The sequence below is a fragment of the Electrona antarctica genome (assembly GCF_951216825.1).
Source record: "Electrona antarctica genome assembly, chromosome: 3".
NCBI classification, from domain to species: domain Eukaryota; kingdom Metazoa; phylum Chordata; class Actinopteri; order Myctophiformes; family Myctophidae; genus Electrona; species Electrona antarctica.
Window position 1 is genome coordinate 11,849,061 of NC_136808.1, and position 24,118 is coordinate 11,873,178.

Genomic DNA, 24,118 nt, shown 5'->3' on the forward strand with positions numbered 1-24,118 from the left:
ACTTTGCACGTTTCATTGTTTTACTCAGAGATCCGTTTATCTACATAATGTAACTTACACATGTCTGCTACCATAAACCACTTCAAGTTTTTCAATTGATAAAACAGGTCGGGAGTTATTAAACCGAACGTGGACGCTGTTCCAGTGTTACATTTGCTGCGCATATCGGATTAATTGTAACGGCATGCGTGATAAATGTAACAATGCTAAAAAACACCATTAAACATATTGTTTTCAGCTTAAAGCAATTATATTTCATTGAAGCAACTCCTTAACAATGTTTTCATACCATGGATGTGATACGAAAATGTATCAAACATAAGGGAAATATTAAATAGTACCGGGTGTACCAGTTTGGGCGTTTGAGTCAGTTCAATGGGAAAATACATTGATTAAACAAACGTTTGATTGATTGAGTTGTACGATGTTATACAACCCTAAACTAATTTAGAATACACTCTGTAATGAAAGACAACTGACTGAACATATAATATTGGCCAATATGTCAAATATGGAAATATGACTTATAATGGTATTTAATGGATAGGCGTGTGTTACAATTGACCCACTTTTGCAAGTTGTTCTTTGCCGTTGCTACAGACCAGAATGAACGTGCATTCCGTCTAAACACGATGCAAACTAATGAAGAACATAAGCATGAAGACATCCATGTGGATTTTTATTCACCAACATCAAAGAAAATAATTGTAGCCCACATATACTCCAGGTGTAAAATTTTACGCATTTTGAGAAAAGTCAGTTTTTCGCCAATAACTCCCCGTAGGATGAAGGTAAACACTTCAAACTTCCTGGGCACGTAGAGTACGTTGCTGTACACATACTGACGCGATGGCGTCATGATGGCGTTGACCAATCAAGAGATAACGTGCATGTTACAACCATGACGCGTTATGGTATATATATTCACTGATTCAAACGTCCACGATCACAAGTGAAACATTACTAAAACGCAAATGATGCCTCGCTACTACCTTAGTGCATTATAGGTAGACAATGATCGCTATACAACCTCATTTTCATTTGTGGCGGTCCCAGCGCTCTCGCCTCACAGCTGGCAGTACTGACAGTCCCTGCACTCTCGCCTCACAGCTGGCTGTACAGAGAGGCCAGAGTTGTTTTGTCCAGTTCATCAGAGCACGGCTCATGTTGATGCCAGAGGCTCTGCTATACAGAACACTGCATTGTGATTTGAGCAGCTTTGTTCACAAATTGATAGCTAAAAGATTGGACTGGAAGGCCAAGCCGATACTATCTTGTTGCGACCATAGGTTGCAGTTTACTATGAAAACCTGCATCTCGCGTCCGTCACACTAGTGAGACACGCCCCATATATGGCCAATACAGAATTGATTCCATATTATGTTGATCGGACCTTATCAAACGCTTAGATCTGCATATATGGAGCCGGCCAGCAACTCTACATCTGACCTCACGGACACCAGATTAATAGTTTAACTCCTGCTTCTTAACTGTGCATTATTAAGAAGCTCTGTTGTTTCTCGCCTTCAGGGCATCTTACTGGTTTTCTTTTTCTTTTTATATGTTTTTTTAGACTTCTGGTCGGTTTTTGATTGATAATTTTGATTGATAATTGTTTTAGACAATAAGATGCAAACAGTATACAGGGTACAGTCAAGCACAGCATTGGTCCAAAAGGACAGCACAAGACCTTGCGGTCTTGTTTCCATTCGGGTCCCATGCATTCATTCACAATGACAACAGTGACAACAAACACATAAGATTTCTCAAACACATTAAATCTACATGTACATGCAGGTTGGAATAAAAATACATTGATAAGGGGGGGGGGGGGGGTAAAGAGGTAGGGCAATTACCTTCTCTCCCTTTGACCTGATGAAATTGAATTGGTGAATTTTCAGACCCTTTTTAAAGGAAACCAATGATCTGCTTGTTTTGAGGGAAGGGGGTAGGGCATTCCACACTTGAGTGGCAGTGCTGTGAAAGGTGAATTTACCCATATTTGTTCTGAAAATGGGTGGCACCAGATCATTATTTACGCTCCCTCTAGTATTATGGCTGTGGTAAATGGGCACTGAGGGAATGGAGGGTAGAGCTGCATTAACAATCTTAAATGCTAGTCCCATTTTCAGTTGCTTGACTTGCACAGAGGTGGGTCATGGGCCATGGGCCCTAGGCCTAGCAAAAGTCTGATTAGTTTGTTTTGGGAGGTCTGGAGCTTATTTTCTTTGAGATGTTGGAGAACCAGGAGGTGCAGGCATATTAAAATAAGGGCTCCAGCTAGTGTCCTGAGAGCGCCCTTGTTAACAAAGGAGGAGATTCTGCCCAAGAATCTTGTTCTTTGATTTACTCTTTTGATCGCTCTTGTTGCCATGCCTTCACCCGTCAGTTTATTGTCCAGGATACAGCCCAGATATGTAACCTCTTCTTTGCTAGAGATTACTATATATGTCATCAACACTGACCCTTTACATTTACCCTATTAAAGGACCACTTCACCACTTTTCAACCTGCCTTCATATAATTGGTCCTCACTAATGTTCATGATAAAATACCACAATTCTTTTCTACTCGGTCTGTATCTCATGGGAGGGCTGTGGGCAGTTCAGAAACCCATCCACCAGTGACATCATCGATGGGGATTCGAAGCTAATAGAAACTGCAGGCTTTCTATTCCTGAAAAGTTGCAATACGATAATGGAAGCCATCATTCTCATGATAATATAAATCTAAATATATATATATTTTTAATCTTGTTTAAAACGATGATGTCACTGGTGGATGGGTTTCTGAACTGCCCACAGCCCTCCTATGAGACACAGACTGAGTAGGAAAAAAATGTTGGTATTTCATGAACATTAGTGAGGACTGTGGACCAATTATATGAAGATAAGTTGAAAAGTGGTGAAGTGGTCTTTAAGGGAATGGTTGGACCCAAAAAGAATGGATTCTGTTTTACAAAGATGCAATGAGAGTTTGTTATCTGTAAGCCAAGTTCGGATATTGGTGAGTTCTGAGCTGAGTGCCTCCTCAACCTGTGTTTTGTTTTCTCCCGAAATCAGGAGTGCTGAGTCTTCTGCAAACAGGAACAATTTACAATTACAGGCAGCACTCATGTCGTTAATGTACTGTATAATAGGAATAAAAGCGGCCCTAGTATGCTTCCTTGGGGCACCCCACAGTTCATTGAGGACATGGTTCCATTTAGAGGAGGTGATGAGGTGTGCTTAGCCGACTCGGGGCCGTTGGAGTTGCGACCCGATATGGACAGAGCAGTAAGTCATGTTCTGGCGAGACCGTTTGCCCCGACTGCCTCTCAAAGTGGGTACTGGCCAATCACAGCGCGTCCTTAATACTCAAACGCGAAGAGGATTCCATGGTCGCGGTTAAACTCATTGTTATGACAAGGGGTACAGTTGTGGCCACAATATGGACTCATGTAGTGATTGTGAAATCAAGTGGAAGCAAATACTTGTGTATTTAATAACACTCTTGTGAAGAAATGCCCCAGTCATGTTCACACACAAAAATAAAAAATATAATATAGCTGCATGCAGCGATAAGGCAGGATTTGAACCAACAACCTTGTGGTCCAAAGGCGAGAGCTAAACCGACTGTGCTATCCAGACACAATCAGTTGTCTTATTGTAAACAGCAAAATCATTTAGTGTTTTTGATGACAATTATGTGTGTCCTGGTTTTAGGGATGTCTTTATCCATTACTACAGTGTGTTTGCTGTCAATTTTTTGACGTACAAACATCTCTTTAACTGGGATTTCAGATAATGGTCCATAGATTGTGTGTAGAACGTTTCACGCAAATTGCTAAAAAATCCAGGCAGAAAATCAGGTATAAGCATTTTTTAAACTGCTTAAAATGGCAGAAAATCTGAGGGCGGAGCTTACTGGTCAAAGTGACAGATGTGTTCCTCATGAGTCAAGGAACATGTGGAAACAAGTGTCATGGCTTTTGGCCAAATGGGGCCTGAGTTATGCCTGTTCAAAGGTTTCATTTTCAAAAAAATTGCCATAGCGCCCCCCTTTGACCAATTGGAGTAAGACTGGTTTCAGTGCTATTTGGCATGACCCTCTACCATACTGTAAAGTTGCATAAGCATATGACGCTGCATGTATGTATTAGGGGCAGAAGAAGAATTTTCACAAAACAGCAATTTTCATTGGCTCATAAAAAAAAAATTCACTTAAAAATGATTAATGATTAAAATGATTTTTTTGTCCGTATAGGTCCAAAGTTTACATGTAGAAGTTTTCATGCATTTTGATCCTGGGAGGAGATAGATTTTAACTGTTTTTTGTCTTCATATAATTCAAAATGGCGGGTGATCTATAGGTCAGAGGTCAAAAGTCAGAGCACGAAAGTTGTTCGGCATGAGGAGACACATATGTGTATCAATGTTTCATTGCCAACGGTCATGCATTGCATTTTCAATGTAGTGCTATAGCGCCACCCTTTGGCCAATGGTCATGGGCTTCGCTTAGTCACCGTCTGGCATGGCCCTCTACCAGATTCCCACGTTTCACGAAAACCGACTGCACGGTTCAGCCAGAACTGCTATTTTTGGCGGAAGAAGAAGAAGAAGAAGAAATACAAAAACAATAAGGGACCAAGTCCCTTTGGGACTTCTTGGTCCCTTAATAATATTTTATACTGTTGCAGTGTGTTTTAATATAGAAATTCTTCTGCTGAATTCCACTTACCCTTGTAATGATTTTCCACTGCTCTCCCCAGCATACCGCCTGAAGAAATGCCCTCCTCCCGCTCCAGTGGAAAATGCTGAGATGATTTTTGAAGATGAGGACTTCCAGATAGGTAACAAAAAAAACTTTAAAATGTGTATATACTGCTATAAATAACAAGTGCGTGTGTGCGTGCGTGCGTGCGTGCAAATATATATATACAAATCAAGATGTCTATGGTTCTGTTTGTGTGCCCAGTTTATGCCCAAATATAGACACTTAATCAGCGCAAATTCAGACAGAGAGAAGGGAGGACTGTGAGAAAGTGATACAGAGCCCTAGGGATGAGATGGATTTGGGAGACAAGAGAGTGACAGAGATGTTGCTAGTACCTACCAAGACAAACAATAAGCAATAGCCCTGGTAACGCTGGGCAAGATAACCTGCCACAAAGTGCTGTGTCTTCTGCTGTTTTGTAGGCATAACATGCTAATGAAAAAGCACTAAAATCCGCACACCAATAATGTATTCCCGTTTGCAAAAAATATTTTGATAATGTTTGGCACCTCAGGGCTCTTCCGCAGACCTGGTCACGGAACCTGCGGTCCACAGACTTGGACCTCCTCTCTGTCCACGAAACGGAAATAGCAGAACTACAAGTTTGTAGATCAGATGCGGCATTGACCCGAGTGTCGAGACACATAATCCAATTTGAATCGTGAAACCAATAAATGTGGTTCAAATTATATTAGCAAAAATCAGTGTTTTGCTGTTCTGACTTGAACAATCGGATTCCAATCTGGATAGGTACAATATTGGATTCCCGCTGCCAGTTTGAACGTTGCCTTAGAATGGAGAAAGAATCCTTAGGTGCAGTCTAGACTCTAGAGGCAGCATCGTGACACATCACCACTAAATAACTTGTTGGAAGTATTCATTTCCCACACTATTGTGAATGATAGGCATAACCTTTTGATGTAACAGGAACATTTCTCAAAGAGAAAACCAGCACTCACGGAACTCACGTTTTAAGGCACTTTTAATTTATTCTTGTATCAGTTGACACCTAACCTTTTGATGGAAATCTCCTATAAAATTTTAATCTTGTCACATTGCATCAATTCAGTCAACTACTGACAATAATGCCATGTAAGTTTAGTCAAATAAAATATAATTTCAGCTAAATGTCTACTGTAACAGCTCTTTAATTTTAGACTGCAATATATAGCTTTTTGTTGTTTTTATTGTCTGCCAGGAGATATTGTGAAGTATCGCTGTTTCCCTGGGTATTCCCTCGTTGGAAAGGCCGAGCTCACCTGTAAACTGAACTCCCATTTGCTTTTTGAAGCTCCACCTCCAAGTTGTCAAGGTAAGATCAAGCTGTCACACCATCTCCCTGTATCCATTCACAGATCCCCCTCCTTCCACATGGTTCCCTAAAGTGATTTTACCATTCATTTGTATGGATGGAGCTTGTTATTTTTTTGAGTGGTGCCACCACTCCAAGGAACAGCAATGCCCCTATGGGACTATGTCCCAATGTTTAGAGTACCAGTAGGGGCAAAAGTGGCGCTGTTGTGCCATAAACAGAGAGAGAGAGATAGTGTTGCACTGTTGCCTGCTAATTACAGAGAGAGAGAGAGGCAGGGGGAGAGGGGAGTTGCACCACTCAGTTCACACGTGTGTGATTTTTTATTGATAACGAGCACCTTATCGGCTTATCGAGCCTGATCGATAAGGTCTTCTTATCAATAAGGTCTTCTTATCGAGTCCACTATCGAGCATTATCTATTATGTTGAGGAAAGACGACAATACATTCTGAACAGAACTGGTATATTTTACTAGTTAGGGCCTTCAAATACAGTACTTTTCTAACAGACGGGAAGACAATTGACCTTTTTTACTTTTGGCAGGTTGACAGGTTAATGCATGTACATGCGTCATTATAAAAGCGTAATTGTTTACCCGGGCAGCGTTGGTTGGCATGGCACTTTCAGAGCAACATGTTTGTGCCAGCATGAGCGATTAGATTTCTTTCTTTGATCGCCTCTTATCTTGATTGTTTAAACATGACGTCATGGGCCGCCATGCTTGATAAGCCAAAAGCTTATTGATACCGGTACTCATAAGCTTTTCTTTCTTTCTTTTTGGGGGAGGGATCGGGTTTCGAGCTCCTTTGTACCACAAATAATTAGTGGTTGGTTTCACACATTCAACCATAGTCTCGAAATAAGGTTGTAGCTAGTAGACCATGTTTGTTTTAAAGAAAACCCTAAACATTTTAGTATTAGAAATGTTTACCATCTTCATTCAGTTTATTTTGAATATTTTACACCATAATCCAGCCTTGATAAAACATGATGGACCAGAACTTTGGCTCTTAATTTATAATATATAACAACATGAAACTCTTGTCAACCAAAGTGTGTGTGTGTGTGTGTGTGTGTGTGTGTGTGTGTGTGTGTGTGTGTGTGTGTGTGTGTGTGTGTGTGTGTGTGTGTGTGTGTGTGTGTGTGTGTGTGTGTGTGTGTGTGTGTGTGTGTGTGTGTGCGCGAATTTTGAGGGTGGTATTTTTTGCGTGGTCCGTCGCTTCTGCCATTTCATGTCATTGGACAGTAAAATAAGCAATGCGTTCTCATTAGTCTGAAACTAAAACTGACTGATGGCAGCAAGCATTAAAAGCATAATTATAAATACTAATTATGATAGTGGAATTATCATTGCTTGTCAAATGTTCGTCTTGAAGGGCCAATGGCCCTTATTCAGTATTTTAGCTGTGACGTGAGCGCGGGCACGTGAGATACTTCCGGGTCCTACTTTTGTCTCGCTTTTGTGTCCCCATAGAGTTATACTGTGACGCTCCGTCGGACTAAATCTGAGACGAAAACAACCACGAAAGTCTAATTTTACCGCTTTCCTCGCAACAACAAAGCTGCGCTGCTCTCCCAAATCTGGCTGTGACAGGCCATCTGCCCCACACGGAATACTATCGCCATTTTATTTAATTGTGTCAACTAAATCCTCATTAATGCAAACTAGATTCAACATACTCAAGCCTGCAAACATTCTAAATATGCCCCCGAAATATTTTACTGAGCAAATGGACTGTTACCACCTTCAATAATAATGATAATAATAGTCTTTATTGTCTCCAGTCCACATCATATTTTTTTTTGTCATGGAAACTTGTACAAAACATTAATAATTCTACTCGAGTTGGAAGCATTAAGACCCATTTTAACCCTCAATGGCTTCCTTTCTGAAAAATAACGTCATTGTAAAAAGATTCACGCGTTTAGATATTCTATTTACAATGAGATGCGGACGGGAGCTGGTGCCACTTGGACCCGGACGTAACGTAGCACTACAAAATGACGTCGGACTTAAATACTGAATAGGCCCACCCTTATTGCGCCCCCACATAAGCCCTTATTGGCCCCCCACATGCCCTTATATGTGGACTGGGGGGGAAAAATGAGTAAACATGAGTAAACACCCCTGCACGTGCCTGTTTGTAATCATGCGTGTCCAAAACTTAGACACTGGGTAGTGACAGTGGATCACAGCGTCAGCTAATAGAGGCTCAAAGTCACAAAGTCACCAAAAAGGCGTTTGTGAAAGTTCTTGCAGAGTGAAATACTATTAGTCTTGTAATGACTACCATAAAAGATTATTTCTATAATAAACGAGATGGATGATCTATCTTTCATGTTTTAAAGCAAGTGAAATATGTTGTTTTGTTTTTAAATTTATTTTCTTGTTCTTGTTGAATAAAAGAAGAAATAGGCTATAACCCAAAACGCATATTTAAAGACGACAGTAAATCACCGAAATGGGCAATTTGTCACTCTGGAATGAAAAACAAACAAAAAACTAAACAAAAAACAAGAGTGTTAGTTTGGTGGTGTGCTGAAGTTGAAAGAAACATTTGGCTCTGGACTTGACACATTATTCCTCATGAGTTCTACATCTAATGCCAGGGATGCTTTTCAATCTGGAGGATCAGTAGCACAGCCGTTTGTCATGCTGGCAGGCACAGCGCTCAGGGGCTTAGGATTCTCACCCCGAGAGGAAGCTGTGGTTCTTGCTAGACTGAATGACACCTTCATGTATTAAAATAGTACCTTTTAACTTGCACTTATAGGAAGTGCTATTTGTAGCTCCTGGTGTTTCTGAGACTATTGGGTTTAAGCTTGAAATGTTTTGTTGTGCTGCTGTGTTAAAAATAATAATAATAATAATAATACATATAATAATATATATATATATATATATATATATATATATATACATTTTTACATTTTACATATATATATATTTTTTTGTATTTATTGTTTTGCCTTTTTGAGCCTTAACCCTTTTTGGGCGGGAACCCCTTTTGCTGTTAGCATTATGTTATGCTTTAGCTATTAAAACATAGCAGATCTATACAAGCTCATAGCGCGCCAACGAGTGGCGCGCTACGAGCTTGTAGGTCTGCTATTTTGGAAAAATCAAAGAACGACTGACATAGAAACATAGCTTTTTCAGAAAACTGTCAGGATGTAGAAGACATTTTTAGAATCTGATCTCAGGTTAAAGCCTTAAAGACGTTCAATTTCAGAGATGAGCAACAGTATATTCTTTTCCATTGTAAACCAGGAGAAAATGGTACCCACAGACTAAAGAGAGGTCTCTGCGGGACACACATTATAAGTGCCGTCCCAGACAACTTAGCTCGGCTCCCTTTGTGTGAAGTTGAAGTATGGTTAGGTGGATGAAAATAGCCAATCTACCAGCTCACAATGCACCACGATGTGACTTGCCGTGAGCTCAGCTTGCACTGTAGATCGGCTATTTTGGCAGAGATTTGGTGTAGATGGACAAAAGGAGGGGACCAAGTATAGACCCATGGGTCTGATGGGAGATCACGGTTAGGTGTAAGTGGTTTAGAAGTTGTGGGCCCTGATGTTTCTGAGTAAAATTATAAATCTGTTAACCCATTCTGGGCGGGAACGCCTTTTGGTGTTATAATTTAGCTATTGAAAAATAGCAGATCTACAAGCGCATAGCGCGCCACCGAGTGGCGCGCTACGAGCTTGTAGGTCTGCTATTTTTGAAAAATCGTGAAAATGTGGCAAAAATTTGTAATATATATTTTTTCAGAACGAATGTTTTTAACTCAAATCTTTGCTTCTGGGGGGGGGGGGGCCCTGGAACAACATATTTTCAAATGGGGGCCGGAGGCATATTACATATCATTTTTGGGGTCCTTGACATGAAATATTGAGCTCCACGGATATAGAAACACAAGTTTTTTCAGAAAAAAATACATTTTAATTTCGACGTCAGGCCTGAATGGGTTAAGTGTGGTGGTGTCTTGTGCTGCTGTGTGCTTGAACTACTTTTCTTTTAAGCTCGAGCCTTAAAGACATTCAATCTCACCACTGTCAGAGATGAGGAAACGGCCTATATCTTTTCCTTTGTAAACCAGGAGAAAATGGAGCCGACAGTCTAAAGAGAGGTCTCCAGAGGACACACATTATAAGTGCCAGGTCCCAGATAAGTTGGTCTTAGATCTTATGCTCCCTTTGTGTGTCGTCTCATTATGTAAGCAGTCGTCACAAAGAGAGAAGGGCTCTGGTGTCTATCTACCCTGCAAGGCCTTAATATAATGGCAGCTTATAAGGTGACGATGGGGATTGGTGACTATAGGACAGAATCATTGTGGGTATCAAAGTAGCCTACTTTAAAAGGAACACAAATGGGGAAACATATTGACGCTGTCAGGCAGAAACCTTGTATCTCCATATTTCATATTTTTTCTCTCCATACATTAATTTCCTACTGTATTTTAAACTTTGCAAAAGGTACCAAAAATAGATGTCGACAAGCCCACCGCACATCAACACGTTGTCGGTTGTCAAAATCTATAATGATAGTATGCTCTATTATGCCCATACAGTATATAAAGATATCCATATCTGCCAGTCCTTGTCCCTTTTACATTCCATTTACATGGAATTTGTCCGATTTGTAAATCCTTTAGCAGCGAATATATTCTGATTGTGGATGTCCCGATCCGATCACGTGATCGGAAATCGGGGCCGATAACGTCATTTTCAAATGATCGGAATCGGATCGGGAGCAAAAAAAAAACGTGATCGAGACATCCCTAGTATCAATATTATATCCATATCATGATGTTAGATTGGATATTGTCTGTGATTTTGGATATTGTACTATTGTGATATCGCCATTTCAATAATATAAATATCGGATACTCAAAATCACATGATCGGAATCGGATCGGAGTGAAAAAACGTGATCGGGACATCCCTAATGCCACAGACGAAAAACAGTCCACACTATTTATCCATAATGTATAAATGATAGATAAGGGGTCAGGACAACGAGGCCTTTTCGTGGAGGGGTCAGAATGAAATTTGGACTTAGACTGTTTTTCGTCTGTGGTTTGTGGCCTTTACTGCATGTGCATCTGTTGCTGAAGGTTATAAAAGACAGCTCTGCATCAGGTTTTGTCCTTAAGTACGTGTTTTGCATATTTTCACTTGGTGAGGTGTATGGAATTGTAATGAACAGATAAATAGAGGGTATGTAACTATGTATGCACATGCACAGTGTACCGGTAAATAGGTTTTCAATGTAATGTCCTGGTACACAGGGGTGTTTTTTATAGATGGGTCCCAGGGACATTTTATGAGTCCTACTTCAATGACGTTATAGAGTACAGTACGGAGTACAGCATTGCATCCCATGACCCCCCGGAGGGTGACATGATTGCGTCCTTTCTCAATTTAGTGAGTTTAAGGATGCAGGCTATTTGCATCGCTGCACAGTGATTCTCTGGCAAATAGATGGACATTTTATTTTAACACATAATGGACAAACCCACACCTTGACATGAACACCGAGAATACACACATTCGACCATGGTCACACTTCTATCTGCAGATTTGACTGAGAGCCTGCCATCGTGCAACCTCCAGCTTTTCACCAGAGGAGAAACACTGAATTTATTTATATTTTATCCAAAAAGAGTTAATAGCAGACTCTTCACATACTAGAGCATGTCTGAAATAAATATCAGAGCTGAAATCGACATGTAAATATGAAATAAATGCATGTAGCACTAGCTAGGTGTAATGTTAGAGACCACAGAAGTGAGCCTATCAAGCCTGTTTTCTCAACTCGCTGTTTTCTGCAAGACATTACTCTATAAACCAATATGTCTAAGCTATGATTCCCTTCTTTCATATGACGTGAAAAAATGAAAATTCAACGAAATCCAATGGCAGTCCCTCAGTCAAATTTGTAGTGTAGCTATATGGAATGGAAAAGTAGTTAAACCCATATTTTTATTTTTTCTTCTTAAAATTGCTAAATACAATGCACAAGTAGGCTACTTAGTATTGGTATCGATTCGATACCGATTCAATACCGATTCTTTCCATTGCAAAACGATACGATACAAAGTCAAACGATACGATATTTGCTGTTTACATAACGATATACTTTTTTTAATTAAAAGTTTCGATAGTTATTATCGTTACACCCCTAGTTTAACGTCATTTAATGTAGTTCAATGCAATAAGACAGGACTTTTCTGTTTGGATGCATGGCCTGTCAAGGTTTTTTTTACCAGTCAGTAGGCATTCCCGCATAACATTATAGGCCTACCCCTCACTCAGGTGACCCAGCCGGGGCGATCAAGTCCCGACTTACGTCCCAGTGGCTACCCTCGATCAGACCCACTAGGGACTAAAACAGGGACACATAGGCCCTTATTTATCAATAGTGTAAAATCTGCCCCAAATTCGAGCGTCGGTTTTGTAGTACACTCACGTCGCCACGGCATTTATAAAATGATCGCAAACAGCTGATCCTACCTTAATTTCATTCCTAGCAGTGATAAATGTGACGGCTGAAATCAATCTGGCACGCCCTATGAAATCAAGCCTCGTCCTCGTTTTTGCGACATGCACAACTGCAATACGACCAAACAACGCATGGATACCATGGTTCCACGATGGAAAAATGAATAAAAAAGTTTCCCCCACTTGCCTTGCTGCCCGCCTCAACCCCCCAATCCCCCCCCCCCCCCCCCCGCACGCACATCTCGCAACTTGCTGCAAGCAACTGTCACTGTGTGTTGTTTACATATTAAATTGTTAAAGTCTTTTTAATTTAATATACAACAAGATATATTAGTGAACGAAAACCTGAACCTGTGAACCATGAATTAAATAACAAGGCGCACACACACACGCTGCTGTTTTGCAAATAGGTGCATCTTCTCCTCTCCTATGTCCTGTCTGTCTGTCTCTATCACTGTGGTCCGTCCATGACACCGTGACCATGCACGTTTATGACAATCTATTTAGATTACCTCGCTAGTACAGTGGCTGGGCTGTCAACTGTCAATTATATGAATGTGCAGCCTAAGGCCTCACTCAGACCTTTACTGCATTGCTGTATGCTTGTTGGATGAATGTTGTGTAGTGTCATGGCCGCCCCAATGCATTTCCAATGGAAGTCACATGGTTTGTAGTCCACATTTTGGACTACAAGCTGTTGTATGGCTTTCGGCTGTGTTTCGACTGCGCCCCTCCCCCTCATACAACACAAATGTTGTGTCAAACCATGTGACTCCCATTGGAAATGCATTGGGGCGGCCATGACACTACACAACATTCATCCAACAAGCATACAGCAATGCAGTAAAGGTCTGAGTGAGGCCTAAACCAGCCTCATGTGGCACTGGCACTGCATGGTGGTGGTGGGCTGGCTGGGTTAGCCTACCTATCTCCGATGCGTCCCCACTTGCGCTGGCACGGCACATTTGGCATTCGAGCGACGCGTCGGGTTTATCCTTAAACAGGAGGAGATTGCACATACCGTAACTCCAGAAAGACATCGGCCTGCTGTAGATTAGGCTACAGTAGCCTACCCTACTTGACTGCAGAGCTGCAGTCTCCCTCAAATGCCTCTCGATCCATGTCATGATACTATTCCAGGTGGGGGGGGCAGGGGGATTCCAGCACAGGCAGCGCAAATCCTCGTATATAGGACTACGGTATGCGCTCATGTAAAACACTGTTTAAATGGCTTAAGCAAACTTGTAACATTGTTTTTAATTGCGCGATTTTAATTGCTTGCACACAGAAATATCCTACCAATTTCATATGACATGCCTTTACAAAATATATTTTTTTCACATGTATTATTAGTTTTATACTTTTTAGGAGTGAAAACATATGTTTAGATGCCTGTGACAGCCAGTCAGCAGTTCAGACAATGCTGCTCCGCTTGTGTACGACAAAAAAACAGCTGAGGACAAAGCCTACGACAGCTCCCGAGCTGACGTGTTTTTTGTCCTGGCTCACGTTCAAGTTCAAGGTTTTGCGGAAATGATAAATGCCGAAAATTGCGGTAATTCCGGCGTGCACCCATATTTTGGCGTACGCCGCTTTGATAAATGAGGGCCACAATCCGTTGCTCCGGAACTGCTCTGCCGGGACTGGGAGGTATATTAATCTGGCGCATGGAAGGACTAGGCTCTGTGGGTTGACTCCTGTCCGGGCCCCTCCTACGTCTCACCATGGTCCACTCCTGCCCTCACCAGGTCCAGGACCTGTCCGTATACCGTATAGTCAATGGCGGAGGGACTCAGGGCCATGCCCCAAAGCGAGATTGACAGTTCAAAGACTGATTACCCAAAGAGGGGAAAATAATCAAAACTCAACTTTACCAAGCGACTGCAGAGTCTGCAGTTCACAGCCACACCTGACAGACCGGAGCAAATACGTCGGTACTCTGTGACGTGCGCCAGTAAACAGCCCAGTTTAAACACTATCTTTCCGGCGGGCGCCGTGAAGGGCCCTTCACAATAAAGCGTCTCCCTATACCTCCCAATGACCTAGATTTTACACTGAATAATATTGACAGGAAATGTAGTCTTAGTCGCGGTAACTTAACAGTGTGTGTTGATGCGACTGCTTCTGCTGCTTCATCTATATCCCCGGCCCCGCCCATAGTATCCCTGCTCCAACAGTCATGGCTTCTTTAATGCACAGGAGGACTACAGACTCCTTGTTTTCTGCATTGCAAAGCAAAGATCCACATGCGCTGATCCGTGTCTTCACAGCCAGGAGTATATATTTCAGTCTCTGAGGGGATTATAATATCCTGATCAGTCTGTTAACGTCTCTCTCCCCAGGGTGTGGGGGATACGTGGGCGGCTATTGTTGTTTTAATGGGGTGGGGTGGAGGTGCATGGTCGGCTGAATGGAGAGGTGTGTAGGTGCTTGTGCTACTGTGGCTAGATATACAATAAATCAAAGCATGTGGATCTCGGTTTTCTTTTATCCTAGAAATAAAAAAGTATTTTTTTTCCAAAGAATTTAAGACCAAGCAATAAGCCCCTTTAGGCTGCTCAACAGTGCCACTTTAGGTCACCCAGCAGTATTGTACGTAGCTGTACGTACCACAGACAGACAGACAGACAGACAGACAGACAGACAGACAGACAGACAGACAGACAGACAGACAGACAGACAGACAGACAGACAGACAGACAGACAGACAGACAGACAGACAGACAGACAGACAGACAGACGGACGGACGAGGCATGAGTTATGAGTTATGCCTGTTCAAAGTGCCTATTATCGCTGCTTGCAGCTATATTTGTTGTACAAATTTCCGGGATTTCAGATAATGGAACATAGATTGTGTGTAGAACATTTCACACAAATTGCTCAAAAATCCCACCAGAAAATCAGGTTAGACAACCGTATACTCCATATATGAAAGTGGGGACCGTCAATTTACCTTTTACATCATTGCTCCGGTTAGTATGGAGAGCCTCCATCCCCACCAGCTATGGGATTTTTAAATCCAGCTCCATTGAACCTCCATTTCAAAGCGCTGTATCTCAAAAGGTTTGAGCGCTGTCCATGGTGAGCCGTCGCGCATCCTGCCGATCGTAAATCATTTGCGAGTTTGTATCGCATCGCTGAGCACATGTAACTGGTTGTAATGATAGCTAAGGGGTCTGAGCTAATGCGACTGATCACTGTGCTCACAACAAAAGCCCCCACCTCCCTGAATAACCCGGAAAGGAAACAAGGATAGTAGAGTTAGAGCGGACGGGTGGCGTTCCTTAGGTGTGCACCTCCTAGCGGCAGTAATAAAGTTAAAAAGGACTTCAAAACCGACTGACTGGGTGGAATCCCCTAATATGAAGGGGAAGGCCATTCCAAAGCCCCTGTTTTTTTTCTGGGGAAATAATATGGTCCGACTTTTTGTGCCTGTGAGGTGGCACGCAGCAGCATTTTGGACTAGGCAGTGAAGGCAGTCTCTCCACTGCTCCCCGTTGTTGCTGGCTTCCACACAATGCCTCTACGCTGCGGTCCTAAGAATGAGAGCATGGTTCAGTTGTCCCATGGTGTATTGAAGGAATTAAATTAGCTGCCGCTTGTATTCTCTGAGTTTAGTGTGTTAAATTTGCTCTGCAAAATGTCCCAAGGACAATAACTAATTGGATGAACGGAAAAAGGACAGATGGGAAGCAGAAAGGATGGAAGCGGCAACACTACAACAAAGTAGAGACAAAGGAAAAAGAGGGAGCGAACGGATAAGTGAAAACCAAATAAGTCATGGTGTCGTGGCTTTTGTCTCCCTTATCTGTCCACTCCAGCCCAGTGCCCAGCCAATGAGGAGCGGACTTCATCATCAGGAGTGATTCTGAGTCCAGGGTATCCCAGCAACTATCCCAACAGTCAGACATGCTCCTGGCTCTTGCATATTTTACCTGGTAAGTGAGTCCACTCAGTATGTGTATTTGTGCTGTGCTGCATGCGTGTGTGCGTGTGTGCGTGTGTGTGAGTATATTATGTTCACTTTTGTTCTAATTATTTGTAATTGCATATCGTGAAATCCTGTGACTCCAAAATGTGTTCTTTTCTAGGTTATACGATCAGCATCTATGTTGAGATGTTTCACAGCGAGAAACAGTTTGATGAACTGGAGATCTTTGATGGTATTTCTCCACATCTGCACAAACGCGCACACACACATGCACGTGCACACACACATGCGCACGCACGGGTCACACGCACGCACACACGCACACACGCACGCACTAAAATTAAAGTGTGTAAATAAAATACATTTCTTTATTTGAGTCCATTTTGCTTCTGATGTCCTGCACACTCGAAACAACATGTGTCTCTGTGCTTGAATCCAAACAAGTCCAGAATGTAAACAACACATGCACATGAACTTATTCACAGTCAACAGTGGTCATACCCTTCGGTCTGCCATATTACCAACACCGGAGAAAGATTATGGGTACAGGAAGCACCTTCTCCTCCAAATAGATCGACTGCCTAGCCTGGCTCCAGCCCTTAATCACTAGCCACACCCATTAAATATCAATCATGTTCTGGCGATTCAGTTGTGGTGACTCTGTCTATGGCGGTGTTTGACTCGGTTGAAAATCTGATACAGCGGCTGATTGGCCATCAGCGTCGTTTCAACTCGATGATGTCAAACAACAAACATGGCTGCCCTCACTGTGGCAACTCGCGACCGTATCGATCTGGATATTAAATCAAATCGCACTATGATAAATAGTTTATTTACAGAAACGACAGGTTTTAGAGACATCATCATCCAACGTATTTTACCGTGTTTGTTTAAATGCAGTAGCGCTTGTTGACTGTGTTTGTTGGTTACCAACCGCATTGACAACGACGTCATCTGCTTTGCTACTATTTTGATTGGTTGGTGTGAACCCATTGCCGAAGACTGCCGCTTTTGCAACGCCCATCCCAGAAACATGCTGTCGTGGGAAGGGCTTTCAGTCTGAATAATAAAGTGAAACAAAATAAAAATACAGGCTGAGTGCCAGGCTACCGACTGCTTATAATGGAGGAGATTGAGCAATATTTTGCAAGCTGCTTTGCCTTACACTTCTCACCTCAAGCCCCTGATAACGTTAAAGGTTACTTTAGTAACCACGGTTGTATATATAAATTGAACGAAATACCTTTCGTTTATGGGGTAGGTTTCCTTCAAAACCTAGCTGCAGAACATTATTTTATGTACTCCCAGGACAGAAAATTCTAGAATTTTCGCTGTCCTGGGCTCTAAGGGTGACGTAGGAAGCCACGCCTATCCCGTATAGATACCTGCGTGGCTACGTCAGCCCTCATTCGGAACTTTTCTTCTGCTTTAGAGAACAGAAGGGCGTTCCACGAAAGGTATTTCATTCAATTTATATATACAACCGTGGTTACTAAAGTAACCTTTAACGTTGTATTATATAGAAATTTCACGAAATACCTTTCGTTTATGGGACTTTATGAACTCCCGTGACCTGAACTTCCAGTGGGTCCCAGGTAAACCTTTTGGGAGGGGCTCGGACCCTTTTGGGTCCAGAACCTAGTCCTTGTGGAGAGCAGGAGGCAGCGCTATGCTGCCCTGATGCTTTACTGAGCAGCGGCCCCCAAGACCGCGTGCGCTAGCGAAGGCGCTGCCACATCTAGGTTATAGTATGTGGCGAAAGTCGAGGGTGTAGACCAGCTTGCTGCTGTGCAGACTTCCTGAATGGAGACACCCTTGTAGAGTGCCCAGGAAGCTGCCACACCTCTTGTGGAGTGGGCCCTCAGGGCTTGAGGGGAATCCACGCCTTGGCTAGTGTAGGCCAGACGGATGGCTTCCACTATCCAGTTAGAGATAGTGACCTTCGTGACGGGCTTTCCTTTGGTCCTGGCACCCCAGGACACGAACAGTTGGCTTCCTTGTCTGAAAGGAGCCAGTCTATCCGCGTATATGCGTAAAGCTCTGACTGGGCAGAGGCAATTAAGCCTGCTGTCTTCGTCAGAGGAGAACGGCGGGGGATGGAAAGCCTGTAGGTTCACTGGCACACACACTGAGAGAGCATTTTTGGGAATGAAGGCAGGGTTTGCCTTTAGGGTGACCTTGGTCGACCCCTCATCGAACCTCATGCAGTCTGGAGAGATCGAGAGCGCATGTAGGTCGCTGACCCTTTTTGCTGTCGTGAGTGCGATCAGGAGAGCCACCTTCAGGGTTAGGAGCTTGAGGCTCACGGTTTGTAGTGGTTCAAAGGGTGCTGTAGCCAGAGCCTTTAGAACCAGGGACAAATCCCACGAGGGAACGAGGGATCTGCATGTCCTATGTTCCCTGCGTACACCCTTCATGAATTGTTTTACCAGCGGGTGCTTCCACACCGTCTGGTTATCAAAGCCCGGGTGGCAGGCAGAAATTGCCGCCAAATGGACCTTGACTGAGGAGAGGCCTAGACCGCTGTCTAGGAGCTCCTGCAGGAATGACAGGACGTCGATCACTGAGGCCTGGTAGGGGACTGTTTGGTCTGGTCTTCGTGAGCACCAATGCTCGAAGACGCGCCAGGCTGTGTCGTAACGGTCCCTTGTTGACTGGGCTCTGCCTTTCTGAATCGTTTCGATTACGTTCGGAGGTAGACCCACGGCAGTCAACATCACCCTTTGACGGGCCAGACCCATAGGTCTAGGTCCTGGGGGTGAGGGTGGAAGATCTCCCCCCTCGCTTGAGAGAGGAGATCCGCTCGAAGGGGAATTCTCCACGGCTGGTCGTAGAGGAGAGGGGTTATTTCCGACCTCCAGACCCCCCAAGACGGGGCTATTAGGAGCACCTTCAGACCCTGAGTCCTCACTCTGTCCAGAGTGGGGCTGATGAGGGATAGCGGGGGAAAGGCGTAGAGAAGGGTTTTGGGCCATTGGTGTGACAGAGCGTCTAGCCCCAACGTTGATGGTCCCCTGATTGCGAAGAAGAGGGGACACTTCGTGTTCTCCTCTGTGGCAAAGAGATCCACCTTGGATTTCCCAAACCTGCTCCAGACCTGGGCCACTGCATGAGGGTGTAGTGACCAGTCTGAGTAGCGGAGAGGTCCTCTGGACAGCAGGTCTGCCCCTGTGTTCAGAAGACCTGGGACGTGACACGCTACTATTGAGAGGACGCGTGTGTTGCACCACAGGATCAGTTTCTGAGCCAGTTGATGAAGACGAGGGGACCTGAGTCCACCTTGTCTGTTGATGTAGCACATGGCCGTGGTGTTGTCTGTCCTGACTAGGACATGGCAACCCAGGATGCGCTGCTCGAAGTGTTTCAGGGCGAGGAAGACTGCCATGAGCTCTAAGTAATTTATGTGAAGGGCACGTAGTGGCCCCAACCATAAACCTCTGGCTGTGAGTCCTTCCATCGTGGCTCCCCAGCCTGTCATGCTGGCGTCTGTGGTGATGACTTTCCTGATCAGAGGCTTTCCCATGGGGACGCCCTCTGAGAGGGTTTTCCTGTCTGACCACCATTGAAGGGCTAGTATGCATTGTGATGTTACTGTTACCTTCTGGTGCCGACGGTGCATTGGTACATGTAGAGAGCCTATCCAACGTTGGAAAGGTCTCATATGTAGCCTTGCTAGGCGGATTAAATAGACCGCAGAGGCCATTAACCCCGCCATCCGGAGGCATGCATGAAAAGGAATCGAGCGTCCCCTTTTGAATGACGCCACGCACTGCAGTGTTGCGTCTATTCTCTCTTGGCTCAGGCGGGCCGTGTAAGAGATTGAGTTCAGTGTTATGCCTATAAAGTCTATTGACTGTGTTGGCATAAGCATGCTCTTCTCGTGGTTTATTATAAACCCAAGCGAGTCGAGGTGGCTGAGCACACGATGTGTGTGCGACAGTGCTTCTCGTGGGGAGTTTGCAAGTAGGATCCAGTCGTCTACGTATGTAGCGAGACGGATCCCTTGCTGTCGGAGCGGAGCGATAGCTGCCGCGGTGCACTTTATGAAGACTCTGGGACTCAGTGACATTCCGAAGGGAAGGACTGTGTACTCGTACACTTTTCCTCTGAACCCGAAGCGCAGAAATTTTCTGTGCGGCGGGTAAATCGGAATGTGGAAATATGCGTCTTGCAGGTCTATTGACGTAAACCAGTCCCCTTCGCGAATTAGGCGTAGGAGGACTGGTGGAGTAAGCATTTTGAATCGCAGCTTTTTTAAGTGACGATTCAATGCCCTCAGGTCTAGAATGGGACGGAGTCCGCCCCCCTTTTTCTTTACCAAGAAATAGCGGGAGTAAAAACCGTTCATTGATTGGTCGAGGGCCACCTCTGTGATGGCGCCTTTCTGCATTAATGAATTGATTTCCTCTTGCAGAATGGCGGCCTTTTGCCCGCTCGCTTCTGAGAAAATAATTTTCCTGGAAGTGGGCGGTTTCGAGGCGAACTGTAGCCTGTATCCTGTCTGAATTGTACGGATTATCCACGGGGAAGCCCCGGATATCCGCCATTGTGACAGATGACGTGACAAAGGGTTCCCTGTGCTTGTCAGCGTCGTGCATGGCCTGCCTAGGGGAAGACTTACCTTGTGTGAAATGTCTCCCTCTAGTGAATTTTTTCGGTATTGAGTTTGGAAAAAATTGGCGTGGAGTTTCTGGCCTGTGACAGCTAAAGCTGTCACAGTGTGGGTTATCTTTCCCACTGGGCCTATGCCCTTCAGAGTTGGTTTTATTGTTTTTTGTGTTTTTTGTTTTTTTGTTTTCTTTATTGAACAACGTGGAAAAACATACACATGTGAATTGCACATAACAATTTTCGGGGTCTGTACAACGGTGCTCACAGCACTGTGTATAGGCCCCTTTAAGCGCTTCAGCGCAGGCTCTGAGGTGAGATCTGTGATCCCCACCTCTGGCCTTGAACTCTGAGTGTGGTGGGGAAGATGACCCGGCCCGGGCAGGTCATTTGCGCTTCCCCTGGCCTCGGCCTCTGGGAGCGCTCCTGGCCTTGTAGGGCGGCGGAGAGGTGCGGCGGTCTGCTCTGCCTCGGCCTGCAGGCTGTCGCTGTCTATCTCCGCTCCGGTCCTGGGACCTGGGTTTGTCATCGGTCTTGGCCTTCCAGGGTGCCTTCTTAGCCTTGGGGCGGCCTACCGGGGCGGCCTGGTTGGCCAGCGGTTCGAGCGCCTTCATCGTCTTGGTGGAGGACTCGAGCTGTTGGATGGTTTCTGACATCTTGGCCAGAGCGTCCTTAAACATACTGTCTGGGTGGATATTTCCAGCCACAAACTCTTTCTTTGTCTCCAGGGAGATGGCGCTGGTCTGATCGACCCAACGCCATCTCTCCTGGAGGATGGAACATGCCATTGCCTTGGCGTTGTGGAGAGTGGAGTCCCTCTGGAGGGTGGCCATCTCGTGGTTCAGGCGGCGTAACTCGGCCAGGTCTTCTGGCAGTTCCGCTAGCTGGACTTTAATGGACTTCTGTCCCATCTCAATGAGGAGGCTCTTCATGGAACCCTGGAGAAGTGCTCCTGCATTGAGGGCCTTCGCCACGAAGGACATGTGTGCATACTGCCACTTGTTCAGTTTTGAGGCTTCCCTCACGCTGCTGGACAGGAGCTGCGGTTCCTTTACGTGGTGATCCACTCTAGGAGCTGCAGGGTTGGCCAGGTAGGCCGCTATAGCCTTGTCCATAGCTGGCATGAAGTCTATGGCGAGGGTTTGTTTATCTGGTATGTCGTTGGGCCCCTTGGCGCTGGCCTTGGGAAAATCCACCTTCAGGAGGGGTTCGTCCCAGGCGTGCATCATGGCCTCCTCGAAGCCCTGTGCCATAGGGAGCTTCTGTCTTCTAGGTGCAGGGGGGGGGGGCGGACTCATCAGTCCTGCCTTCCCATGGTAGTACCTTGACAGTTGACTTAGGCCATGTGTGGTTACAACGTGCACTAGCCTTCCTGTATATCTCATAGATATTGGAGTCATCCATGGGGGGTACAGGAGGCGGGGGGACAGGAGCCCTGGCTTGCTGGTGCTCCTGTATGTCCATGGCATCCAGGTCGTCGAAGGGGCGACGAGTGGTGCTGACGTAGTCCCCGAGGGAGAGGTCATCATGGCCATCTCGCTCGTCCGCGTAGGCCTCGTCCAGGACGTGGTAGTCCTGGAGTTGCTCCTGGAAGGAAGGGAGCTCGTCATCACGAAGCTCCCCTTCCTCCCTGGTAGTCCAATGCTCCCCACCGGGAGACATTGCGCGGTCTGGGGAAGGGTCCAGGCGGTCCACCATATAGCTGGGTGCAACAGCAGGCTGTCTGTGTCTAGCTGTATGTCTGGGCGGGCACTCAATGGTGGCCTGCACGACGTGTTGTCGAGCACGTGGAGCTGGGGAAGAGCGGCGCGGTGCGAAGGTATCCCTTGGCCTCGCGCCATGAGCCTCGTAGTCAGTGGCCTCGTGAGCCCTGGTTGCAGAGGCTGAAGTAGCGTACCTGTCTCGGCTAGCGCCGGCAGGTGCTGCTCTTGAAGAAGAGGCTCCGGTTGGGGCTCTGTTGCCCGAGTAGTCGAGCCTCTGTCTCGGGGTAGCTCGTTGTCCCTCTCCGGTGGTGACGCGGGGCCAAAGCCCCTTTGGCGGGACTTGTATGCGAGCTCGTCGCGGGGGAGGAGTGGGGCTCCTCTCTCGGAGTCCGTGGGCGGCAAAGTTGTCATAATACCTTTGGACACGTCCGAGCCTGTTGTTTAGGACGTCGTCGTCCATTTCCTCACAATGGAGGCAAACGGGACCGATTTCCTCCATGGACTCACGGGTGTGGGTGAGGCCGAGACAATACATGCACTCGTCATGCCCGTCTTTGCCCGACATCGTGTTCCCGCATCCCCAGGTGGAGCACGTCTTTTGTTTGGGGCCTTCTTGACAGTCGGCGGGCACCGGCTGTCGTCGATGGCGTCTTTCCCCGGGCTGGGTCTCCCTCGTCAGCGACATGGTAGCTTGTAGAGAGAGGAGTCCGAGTGCTTAACAGCCACAGGTTTATCTTCCTCGTGGCGTGTAATAGTAGACCACAGGCGTATCTGCCTAGTAGCGCTAAGCTAACTATCGATAGCTTTAAGCTAACAAACGCTAGCTTTAGCGAGAGAGAAAAAGAGGCGCGAGCTGTTTTTTCGACAAGCTAGCGTAGCAACAAGTTGCCTAGAACTCACTTGTGTCGAAGTTCGGCTTTTTTTCTCGAGAAGTATCCTTCTGTTTGCTTCGAGAGTGTGCCAGAGATCTCACGGTCCTAAAGAATTAATCTCTCGGCCGAGTTTGCGAGATATATTACCCTGCACACACTGGAATGTTAAAGTTCGTTCTCGCAGCTTAGCAGAAGAAAAGTTGAATGAGGGCTGACGTAGCCACGCAGGTATCTATACGGGATAGGCGTGGCTTCCTACGTCACCCTTAGAGCCCAGGACAGCGAAAATTCTAGAATTTTCTGTCCTGGGAGTACATAAAATAATGTTCTGCAGCTAGGTTTTGAAGGAAACCTACCCCATAAACGAAAGGTATTTCGTGAAATTTCTATATAATACAACCAGCCATGGCAAAGACTGCCAAAATAT

General features: G+C 45.2%; 1 protein-coding gene across 1 annotated transcript in view; it reads left to right on the forward strand.

Annotated features, from left to right (window-relative positions):
* LOC306919635 (CUB and sushi domain-containing protein 1-like) overlaps positions 1-24,118 on the forward strand; it is a gene marked incomplete at its 5' end in the record, with an annotated part of 687,041 nt that overhangs the window by 579,017 nt on the left and 83,906 nt on the right. Inside the window, 4 exon segments of the mRNA XM_079496199.1 lie at positions 4,751-4,831; positions 5,954-6,067; positions 16,399-16,515; positions 16,669-16,740. Of these exon segments, the coding sequence (XP_079352325.1) occupies positions 4,751-4,831; positions 5,954-6,067; positions 16,399-16,515; positions 16,669-16,740 (384 nt within the window).